The following is an 11,771-nucleotide window of genomic DNA, read 5'->3' as shown; positions in this document are numbered from 1 at the left end:
GATTAACGTCATACCCAGGATGAAGCAATTGCAGGGTAAGGGCCTTGCTCAAGGGCCCAACAGAATAGAGTCAATTCTGGCATTTACAGGATCCGAAGTGGCCAACTACCGAATGCTGGTGCAGATCCCTAGCCTCAAAACTAGGTAGCATTTATAAGACAGTTTTATATTTCAGTCACCGTGAGCTTTGATGAAATTTGAGAGATTGTATCCTATTCTCAAAAAATATTTCTATTAATCAAGTGAATTTTGGACCAAAAAGGTATATATCATTTCCTTGTACTTTTTATGTTGCAGTTTGACATCATTTGCTTGAACAGGTTTTTTTTTTTCCCCCCATTTAGAATATACATTTTTAAGAAGTTTATGTGAAAGCTAGCGGTGCTTAGTGTTGACTTTTTTCCTTATACCTGGTGTAGGTTTTGGTTTTTTTTGAAGGTCTAAGAGATGGACTACTTTAATAATTGATGTACACTACCAGTTAACAGTTTTAGAATACTTAAGTTTTTCTTCAAAATTAATCATTTGAAATGCAATCAATGACCTAAAATGGTGAAATGCTGCCAGACATTTCAATTTTAAGTTTCAGTTAGCAAAGAAAATGAAAAAAGGAAATATCAGAATATTAGAAATGGGCCTTCATCATGGAACAAAATAATATATTACAGATGTTCTGCAACAATTAAATAAAAAATGGCAAATCCTACTGCTGTATATGCTACTGGTCAAACACCTTAGTGTTTTTATCTTAAATGTTACATGAAATTAAGGTGTAGGACAAATAAAAATTAGCAATCATTAAGTGTTAAAAAAATTATTTTAATTTTTGATTGATCAAAGTGGCTACCTTTGCTGATATAACAGCCAGTTTGCAAGGCTTAATTTACTTTAATTGCTGCACAACACCTGTAGATTGTAACCTATTAGTTGTTCCCTGAAGAATGCCCATTTGAAATTTTCTGAAATTTCCTTTTTTCACTTTTTGCTAACCTAAACTTTAAATTTAAAACTCCGTTAGTTTATTGCTTATCTTTTCACAATTTTAGGTCATTTATTGCATTTCAACTAATTAAATTTGAAGAAAATGCAGGCTTTGACACTCTGATCATGCTTTTTAAAAGAAACAAAATATACTACTGGTGACATTCTTTAGTTTTCCAGTTAGATTATTGCTGGCTTATGCTTGATTTTTACTTGTTAATTTTTTTAGATTTGGAGCATGGTGTAAACATGGCAGTTATCGTAAGAATTATTTAATTTTTTGGGGTCTGTCATGTCAGTTTTTTAGTATTGCTCAAATTAACAAGGTCACGTTTGTAGGAGTGCTTGGGTAAAACAGGTCAAGATGTATCGCTCACCTGTCAGTATGGAAATAATATAATGCAGAATAAGATTTTATGTTGGCAGAAACAACCTAAGGATTTTGTACCCGATCTTAAGATTGACTCGACGAGTGTTTAGCTTTGTAAGACTTACTATTTTTTTAAATGTCTGATTTTCATTAGGTGGCTGTTACATCTGCAAAAAGACATGATTTCACTATGTGTGTGATTTTTTCAGGGATTCACAAGTAAAGCAACACAACTTCTGTCTCCTAATTTAAGTTTCTTCTGTTGTTGCCCCAGACTATATAAAGCGATACAGTTCTGGAGACCCCACAGAGAAATTAAAGAGCCTTTTAGAGTAGATTCCAAGAATTAACACAAGCAGACAAGCCAAAGACCTCTTAAGGATCAGGCCTCAAGAAAAGAGAAAGGGAAAGTTTGAAAATAAAGAGAATTTAAAGCTTGAAGAGACAAAGAGGAAAATGAAACCAAAATGGGAGCCAAGGCTTCAAATTGTCTGCAAAAGAGAAAAAAAGATTATCAGTCAAGCCGCAAACCAAGTTCTTCTGGAAAGCGTTTTAAAGAGTTAAAGGTCAAGATGAAGTTGAAAGTCAAGCATGTTTAAGGTAACAAGCCTAATTTTGTATCCTACAAATACATTGGATTTTTTTCGCACGTTAGTTTTTTTTTTGTTTTTTTTTTTTTAAGTACATAAGCCTTTATTAGTATTCTTGGATTTTTTTAAGTTGCATTTTTTTTTCTCCCGAGTATTCTTCATCCATATTTTTGTTCTACCCTCCCCTCTTGAAAACATTAACAAAAAAGGTCATCTCATCTACAAATTTCTTTCATCCTCTTTTCGTATCTTATTTGCTATATTCTTAAATCGTCAAGATTATTTAACTTTATTTTAAATGTAACGTGAATTCTCCCACACATTTTAGATTTAGCTTATATTAGCATTTTTTATCAAGCTGTTTTCCTTTCAAGATCATGTATAAAAGCCTTAACAGCTCAGCATATTTGAAGATGTTCGGGATGCAGAAGATGCACTTCATAACTTGGACAGGAAGTGGGTCTGTGGTCGTCAAATTGAGATCCAGTTTGCACAAGGTGATAGAAAGAGTAAGTATTGACTTTGGGGAGCTTGATGTGTTTCTGTTTGTTTTGTCACCAGTTTTTGGGGTCAAATGTTACTGGACCTGGCACTGATCCAATTTACAGTATCGGTGTTGAACCAATGCTGGCAAAAATGCTAGTTTGAACATTCTGTTGGTTAAGGAGGGGAAGAATATGAATAAGTTGAATAAAAGCATTAGTTTTATAACATTTTTTTTTCTTCTGGTAGGGTAGTAGAGTATTTATTTAGTTTGAGCCTGGTATGTTTTAAATCATTCCTCTCTATTTAGTGTTATAAAATAAATTGAAAGGTACGTTGTCCTTGTTAATCCATTCTGTGCACTGTTGCATTTAACTCTTTGAGGGCTGAATATTTTTGCAAAAAAAAGTTTTTTAAAAGCAATGGTTTCACACAGAAATCAAGATTAAACATCTGTTGCTGCATGCTGTGGCTGCCAGTTTGACAAGAATGTGCGGCAGGCTTGCTGCCAAGCTGTCTTCATGTGGCTGAGGCATTGCAATCTAGGTTCTACCTCTAATTAAGTGGCAGTCCTCCCTCGCGAACATTGTCGTAGGCGTATCAGCTACCTGAACCCATTCAGCACCATGATTGGCTGAGGACCAGTCAATTGAAGCTGGAACCTCACATTTGTTTTCGATCACTTGTATCAAAATTGGAGTCCGACAAGTCATAGTCCAGTTCAGAGATAATAGTCAAAACGTCGTCCACGCAGTAGTTTGCTTTATGCAACCACTTAGATCTCTCATCAGCTGTCAATGCCATTTTTGCTGTTGTTTGCACCTTGCTACTCACACAAGCGCAAGAAATCTCGGTCAAACCAATGAAGCTCTCTTCCCTTCAAGCAACGAGAGTCCAACTAAAACATAACAGTTGGTTTTGTCACAATTTTACAGTCGATTACCATTGTCGGCTCCTCCTTTTGACAAAAGTCGACATCAGCCCCGAAAGAGTTAAGGGACTAGACCAGTGATGGCGAACCATTTAGAAACCAAGTGCCCAAACTGCAATCCAAAACCCACTTATTTATCGCAAAGTGCCAACATGGCAATGTAACCTGAATACCACCTAAAACTGAACACCAGCATAACCAAGGAGCTGGTGGTGGATTTTATTAGGCCCAGGCCCCTCATGGACCCCGTGATCATCAGAGTTGAGTGTGTGCAGAGGGTACAGACCTATAAATACCTGGGAGTGCAGCTGGATGGTAAATTGGACTGGACTGCCAATACTGATGCTCTGTCTGTCTATCTACTGAGCTTTTAGTTTAGAAAAGCAACTCATACATTAACATCTTTTGTCTTAAAAGAAAAACATAATAACAGAGCTTTCAATGATACAAACAACTTTTTGTTGAAAGGTAAAAGTTTGCATTCGGTATGCTTTTGAACAATTAATGTGCTTTTTGCTGTTGTATGCATGCTGATAATTTGTCTATCCTTGGCTCATACTTTGTAAGTTTGAGAGCAACACATGCAGCACTCAGGTCATCTGTTAGTCTGTTTCTGGTGTCAGATTTGATTTAATTCAAAGCTGAAAACAGCTGCGCACAAGCATAAGCTGTTCCAAACAAAGTAAGGAAAGCAATCTCAAGTGCCTTCATTGATTTAAGATTATTTGGCAGAGAATTCCACACTTTAAGGATTTCATTTTCATAACTAACTGTGCTGTCCTTTGTCATCCCTTCGATCCTCTCAAGTGTTTCACGCAGGTCTTCCCTATTAAGCTCCGCCAACCCCCCACCCCCCCGCTTCTATTATATATTACGGGGTCGTGGATCAGGTGTGGCGATTAGCAACTCCCGGCAATAATTACAGATGCGGACGACTCCTCACCTGTGCGCTTAAGCGAGGACTGCCCGCGTCACAAAGCTCCCGGAAACCGCTCCGGCCACTCTACCATAACCCTTTGCGCGAGTGCGGCAATTATCTGTTAAAACTGGCCTTTTCAATTTTGAGCTGTGGACCCGCTATACCACATCCCCTCCAACCCCACCACGGGAATCACAGACTCAAAAGGCTGCAGACCGTGCCGCACCCTCAAGCAGCATGTGTGTCGCCCGCCTTACCCCAGACAGGAGAGGAAGGAAGCGCTCCCATTGGGCTGTTGGGCAGAGGGGCGGGTGATGTGAGAAAAGTCCTCCGGAGCGAGTGAAGAGGGGGAGCGGTGAGGGGAGCAGCCCGGCCCCGCATTTCTCTGGCTTTATAGTAACGAACTCTGTGCTCGGGCGACGGCACATGTGCCCACTGAGAGGGCTCTGAGTGCCCCCTTTGGCACGCGTGCCATAGGTTCGCCACCACTGGATTAGACGGTGCATAATGGGTCAGCAAGAAACATTTCAACTTTTAATTAAGAATTTGTATAATGTCTCAGACTCATTTGGTTAAAACAGTTTTTGACTATCACAGCATACCACAGCAGCACTGGGTAAGGTTTACCTGTTGGAGTAGGTTAAAACATTAAAATTATATGTGTTGGCTTATGTGTTACTTCCAATATGAAGTAGTATTTTTATTTATTTATTTTTTTTATAGCTCCTGGTCAAATGAAGTCAAAAGAAAGACGATCACCTCGTAATTTTACTCGCTATAATGACTACGACAGAGATAATAGACGCAGAAGGTCTCGTAGTAGAAGCTATGAACGGAGACGGTCAAGGAGCCACTCTTTAGAAAGGCGACCAAGGAGGTCTGACAATTTCAGAAGGTGATATGTTTTCTTCCTGTTCTTTGCTTTTCCATAAAATATGTTCTAAAACTGTTTGCAAAGTAAACTATAAAATACATCTTTGATTCTGTATAGTATTACACAGTTTATTATTAAAGCGTGCCTGAGCGTAGCAATAATACCATGCATGTATTTTTCCATACAAACAGATGTAAACCTACTTTTAAACCACCCCCTGTATTTATCTCTTTAGAAATGGTTTAACCATTTGGGAATTTATCCTCCCAAAAAACAAATAAAAACAAAAGGCCACAGCGTTGGACAAAAATAATAAAAAAAACAGTAATGCAACCTAGTAATGCAATCTTACTGTGTTATTAATGCAACCTTTTTGCAAACTAAAGCCTAGGGTTGGATAACACCGTCCAAAATGATTAATTTTCCACATGATTCCATATAGATATTTGTTCATTTCCTGATGTTCAATGTTAAGTTTGAAAAGTAATTTTGAACTGTGAAGAAGCCAGAAGACTACTATTATGATGATATTTAGCACTATAACTTGTCAGAACTGAACATTAGTGAGTATAAATAAAATGAGTAAAACAAACAAAAACCGCTTTTTAAAGCCTTTTGGCAGTTGGTTGAACAGCCAACCGTTATACTGTATAAAAGTAAACCTATTAAATTAATCTCAGTCAACTAAAACAGGAGTTAGTGAATAATTCCAGTGTAAGCAATAAAAGAGATACACTATGTAAGACTCATAATGAGATTTATTTTTTCATTTCCAAGTTTTTTTTTTTTTTTTTGCTAGAAGTCCAAGTATCTCGGCTGTCTTTGGATTTGGAATGCACTGTGGCAGGGTACAACAATGTTGTCATGTACTCAGTATGCTATTTAAGTTAAAAACTGGTCAGGCAATTGCACAGTCACTCTGCTAAAGAATGAATTGCAGATATTCAACTGGGAGTTGAAGATGCAGTCACAAATAGTTAATTTCTGAAATAATAATTTTGGATGATAGTGACATTTATTTCAATATGTAGTAAATAATGTTATATATACTCTACAGTAGAGAGATGAAAATGCAATGCAAGAGAATGCATAAGATCAGAAGGATTCACCAAGCCTTGCATGCAGTCAGTCCACTTCACAATTATTGGCACTACTGGTACAAATGAGTTTATATAAAAAAAAAAATCACCTTTTGGTGAATTACCTTAACTTAGACTGAAAAAAATGATAGTAATTCCAGCATTTAACTGAAGTAAATTTATTCTAAGAAAAAACAATTCCTCATCAAGAAGTAATTCTTTTTAACAAAACCACACGTGTCACAATTGTTGGCACCTCCATGGGATTAATAAAGTTTATTTACTGTACTCTTAATACTTTCTACAATCTCTTTGTCAGTAAAATAGTACTGGGTCTTCTCTTATAATATCTTATAGAAGTCTGCTATTTTGAAAGCAGTATCCTTTGATAAAACATTGGCAGTAGAATGGGGTCATTCCAAAGAGCTCAGTAACTTTAAACATGGAACTGTCGGCATTGCTACAGGACAGTATGTGATTTTTCTGTTTCTGCTAGACTTGCCTTATTAAAAGTAAGTGCTATCATTGTGCAATAACTGTGTATTGGGGGTGGTATTGGATCTGTCCTAAAATTTAGATTTTGGCATTGATACCAGCTCCTGGACCTCAGAACCGGTACCAAGACGGTTCAGAAGCAAATAACGGAGAGCTACCAATACTCAAGACACCCCCCGAAAACGCATACACACACCCACGTTAAAGCTGCTTCAGTCCCCAAGCCCAAATGAATGTGCCCCTTGGTGCTCCGGCACACACTTGTACTTGTACGCTGTACTTCTTGCATCGATAGGAGTAGTGTTCTTTTCCATTAATATATATTCATAGAGATGGGACTGGGCCCCCCTTGGAATTCCGATCTTGCTTTTAAATGACAGAATAAAGTGCTTGAAAATTACTATTTATGCCCAGTACCAAAATTAATGAAACGCTGGTTCCATGCTATTTTGAAAATTTGTTTTTGGTACCTTTTCAGTACAGAAGTACCATGCAATCCTCATTAGGAGCTTCATGAAATGGGTCCTCATAGCTGAGCAGCTGCATACAATCCTAACATCATTCTGTGCAATAAGTGTCAGCTGGAGTGGGGTAAAGAATGCTGCCATTGGTGCAGTGAGAATGTGTCATCTAGAATAACTAATCACTCTTCACTTTCTGGTAGTCTGATGGTTGAATCTGGGCTTGGCGAATGCGAGAACACTACCTTTTGGACTGAGTAGTGCCTAATGTAAAGTTTGGTCGGTGAGGGTTAATGGTGTAGGGCGGTCCTTCTTTGTTTGTGCTATGCCCATTGTTTCCAGTGAAGAGTAATGTTAATGCCAATGCATACAAATACATTTTAGAAAATGTTATGCTATCTTTCTGGCATCAGTTTGGGGAGGGCCTTTTTTTGTTTCAGCCACTGTTAATTTTGACAATACCTTTTGATTTAGTTTTAGTCTAGACTAAATTGCATTTAAGTATTGTTAGTTTTAGTCTAGTTTTATTTAAAAAAAAAAAAAAACTAAATTGGTTTTAGTCGACTAAAAGTAAATGTCAAACTGCCAAAATCAGCTATCTTGTTGAACATATGAATATGCATAGAATATTTTCTTTCTCCAGCAACTGGAGATTGCTGCTTTAGTAAATTACAAAATAATTTAGGATATTTACATTTAAACAAGCCCATAAAAGCTTTTACTTTCTGGTTTATCAGAGACTCCTTTTGTTAGGTTTGTAATATTTGCTATTGTAAGATTTATATTTACATCATTAGTGTGTTTAAAATATGTTTTTTACATTAAGATGATCCACTGTGGTGACCCCTATTGTGAGCAGACGAAAGAAGAATCCAGTGTTTTAGAACTCTGGTAAAAGAGTCTTTGCTGTGATGTTTTCAAATTGTCTAACATGAGTAATCAGATTTATTGTTGCTTACCTTGAGTGCAAATTCATAATTATAAGTTACCTGTAATCAAATAATTATAACTGAGGGACTTCATTATATTCACTGATGTACGTGCCATTCTAACATCTTATATAAGTTTTATCGATGATGTAGTCAAGCCAAATAGCCACCTCGTTTGTAACTTGCCTCCATTTTTAATTGCTATGACTGTTGTTGTTACTGCCACTGTGCCCATTAAGTGTAAGTGGAGATGGTGTCAGCCACAACTGTGAACTGTATCCACTAGTTATGAAATGGATGGATGCACTAATGAATATGTTTAGATGTGCTCATAGCAATCGATGAACGAATGCAAAGCGTCTGTTCCTTTATTGGGACTGTGTTGGTCATTGTAGTAAAAGTGATTAAACACCCTGTCATTTTATCTGCTTTAATGAATGCGTGACACTACAAGCTAAATAGGTACAACTCGTATCTGAGGCTGAGCACATCTGATTATGCTCCCAAAGCTCACAAATTAATTTAACTCATAAAGGGATAAAATGGCAATAACAAAATCCTGTGTGTGTCTCAGTGTTTGCTTTTGTAGTGGAGAGGAGTGGAACAGGATTCTGGTTGACATGATGATTTCCTAATGGTGCCCCAATTAGTGTTATCCAATTACAGGTGTCCATAAAAGTTTTTAAAACTGCACTGTTGCATTCATACTCGTTATTTGTAGGCGATCTGTGTAGCAGATGTGCAAAGTGCTTCACATCACACATTGTCCAGTTTGTAGCATTTTAGTTTTGTTTAGTTTTTGTCAACAATGATTTTAAAAGCATTTGTCTAATTTTTTGCCACGAAAGGTACATTTTTATTTAGATTTTGTTCCATTTTTGTCACAGAAAAAATGTCATTGACAAGTATTTTTTGTTTTAGTTTTTATAAACAAAATTAACTCTGGTTCCATCATTAGTAAGCTTGTGCACAAAGCCATTGGTGTACAGGAACTTGAGAGGCCTGCACAGAGCCCAGGCCTCAATCCCAGCATCAATACCTGACCTCCCTAATGTGTTTTTGGAAGAATGGGCACAAACTCTCACAGGTACACTCAAAAAATATTGTGGAAAGACTTCTGAGAGGTGTGAACTGGGGGTTGTGCCAGAGGCACTGGTTTTGGAATGGACTACAAGCTCCTATAGATGTGATGGTCTTCATACTTTTGTCTATAATAGTGTGTGTAAAATAGTAAGCCGCAAGTAAGCAACTTTACTCTTGTGCTTTTATAAAAGAATAAACCTAAAAAGATATTAAACAAAATAAGAAGTATGGATTTTGAAAGCATTTTACTGAAATTATGCAGCACTTGATTAGTATTTACATATATTTGCCCCAACTAAAATTTCTAAGGTCTTTTCAACCTGCCCTAATACTTTACTCAGTTTTGGATGAATGTTTTACAGTATCTGCTGTCCTGTAGTGTTGGATCATTGCTAAAATTTGGATTTTGCTATCAATACCAGTTTTCGGACCTTTTTACTGGTTCCAAAGCAGTTCAAAAGCAAGTAATGGATAACTCCAAAGCCTTACTCCAGCCTCCCTGGTGCACTACACTACGAACCACTTCTCTCTTGATAACCGTGAATCACTGGTTGTGCTGAAGCAGTGGGAGTGGGTGGTGGTTCTCCTTGAAGTCCCGGTAGTGTCAAAGTGGGGGAGGGACTTGTGGGTTCTAGGTCCAGGTCCCACGTGAAGTTTTGATCACGTGTCGAAGCCTATGGTTTTGTGAAGTTAATAAAACAAACTTCATTCCACATCTACACTAGCAAAGGTCAGGAGTATGGAGAGGAAAGCTGATGTTCGCTTTCAGTACCAAATATCCTGAACTGCTGGTACAAACAAGTTTTACATTTTTTTGGTACTTTTCCAGTGCTGGTGTACTGCATAACCCGGAAAAAATTATCCAGCACACAATTATTTTTATCAAGGAGCTGAAAGCGTTTGATAATTATCATAGCAACCAGTTATAGTAGAACCTAAAATGTCCCATGTGATTTAAATTTTACATATAAATTTAGTGCTCAAGTAAATTACCTGAGCATCAGTGGAAGAATTTAACAGGTGAATTGTACAGGATTTCCCTGAGTAACTGTTCATTTGACAAAAAACTGACTTTCAAATGCGCAACACATTATTGGACAAGGGCATTATTTCTAGTACAACAGGACTTCATAACCAAAGAAGAACCCATCTTTTAATCTTGTAACTAAAATAAAAATAAAATCAAAAGTTTATCAAAAAGAACTTTTACACTTTACGTTCTTATTGATTTGTCTATTTAACATGTAATTATACAGTAAAACAATAGAACAGCTACTAGCTCATGTTAAACACATGTAGATGTAACTTTAATCTATTAATCATTGCTTTTCAGATCACGCAGTAGGTCCTATGGGAAGCGCAGGAGAAGCAGAAGTCATGAAAATGAAAGGTGAGACTATCACTTGTATAAAATTGTAATGACACACTTTTCTTGGGGATGGGTAGTCAGTTCCACAAATTGTAAAGTTTGCAGTATTCTTTTTTTCTTTGAAATACATTTTAAAATTTGTTTGGTATAGCTACAGGTTTATTATGATTCATTATGGCTTTTTTTTCTGCCAGGTACAGGCGTCGCAATCCCTCATTCAGCAAATCAAAGTCTAGGTCTAAATCTAATTCTCGATCAAGATCAAAACCCAACAAGGATTCCAAAGCCAGGTCAAGGTCCAAGTCTGTGTCACCACCAATGGAGGATTTCCGTGTATCATCAAAATCACGATCACGGTCTAAATCTCTCAAAGGTTCCAGAATGCGGTCTCCATCAGGATCACGGTCGAGATCTCAGTCAAGATCTCGTTCCAGGTCACGGTCATGGGCTGGGCGTAAATCGGGTGGTCATTAGCTTTGTCTTTTGAGTATTGTCAGGTGCATGAGTGTTTTTGTTTTTCATTTTCCCTGAAACAGCCTTGAGATGGAGCATTTAGGTGTCTGTGATTTGATTTCCAATGTGTTTTTTTTTTTTTTAAATCAATGTTAAACTCTTGCCATATGCTGGTGAAGTATTAAACTAACATTTATATTTTGAGACTTATCTTGTGCTTTGTCTTCAGATATCCAGTACCAATGTAATATAGAACGTTTACAAACAAGGTTCAATATTTTGGGTTTGTTAAATTTATATTATCCTTGTCTTGTAGCTTGAGTATCAGTCCTATTTGCTTTGCTGATAATCACCTGAGCAATTTTGTGTATGTTTTTTTTTTTTTTTATTCCTCATAAAAACTATAAACAAGTGTCTTCCAGTGAAATATACAGACAACATTTGTGGTCACAAGTTATGAATTTTTTTTCTCCTTTTTTTTTTTACTTGATATTTTGTAAATAGATCTGGAGTGGTGGTACATTGTTTTCTTTATTTTAATAAATTTGTATGCTTTTCTTTAAATAAAACGTGTAGCAGACAGTTACTACTTTCTCCTTTGTAAACTTGCACAGCAGAGGTCACTAAGGAAATTATGTATTTTTAAAAATGTAAAAAGTTTTGATAGCTTGCATTAAATGGAAAGCATGCCACCCTTTAAAACTAATAACAAACGGATGGTAATGCATTCTGTTAAAGTGTATGTGTGTGTGTG

General features: G+C 36.7%; 1 protein-coding gene across 4 annotated transcripts in view; it reads left to right on the top strand.

Annotated features, from left to right (window-relative positions):
- Positions 1-11,666, top strand: part of srsf10a (serine and arginine rich splicing factor 10a) — a 21,474-nt gene extending 9,808 nt beyond the window's left edge. The window contains exons 2-6 of one of the 4 annotated variants that reach the window (XM_039739917.1): positions 1,626-1,968; positions 2,344-2,450; positions 4,998-5,169; positions 10,529-10,585; positions 10,759-11,666. In XM_039739917.1, coding sequence (XP_039595851.1) covers positions 1,943-1,968; positions 2,344-2,450; positions 4,998-5,169; positions 10,529-10,585; positions 10,759-11,038 — 642 coding nt within the window. In that variant the 5' untranslated portion in view covers positions 1,626-1,942 and the 3' untranslated portion in view covers positions 11,039-11,666. Of the gene's footprint in view, positions 1-977; positions 1,969-2,343; positions 2,451-4,997; positions 5,170-10,528; positions 10,586-10,758 lie in introns of those variants that run through there. The other 3 variants (XM_039739918.1, XM_039739916.1, XM_039739915.1) reach the window with 3 other exon arrangements.
- Positions 11,667-11,771: the final 105 nt, after the last annotated feature.

This window comes from Polypterus senegalus, chromosome 17 (genome assembly GCF_016835505.1).
Source record: "Polypterus senegalus isolate Bchr_013 chromosome 17, ASM1683550v1, whole genome shotgun sequence".
NCBI lineage: Eukaryota > Metazoa > Chordata > Cladistia > Polypteriformes > Polypteridae > Polypterus > Polypterus senegalus.
This window is presented reverse-complemented; position numbering and strand designations above follow the sequence as displayed.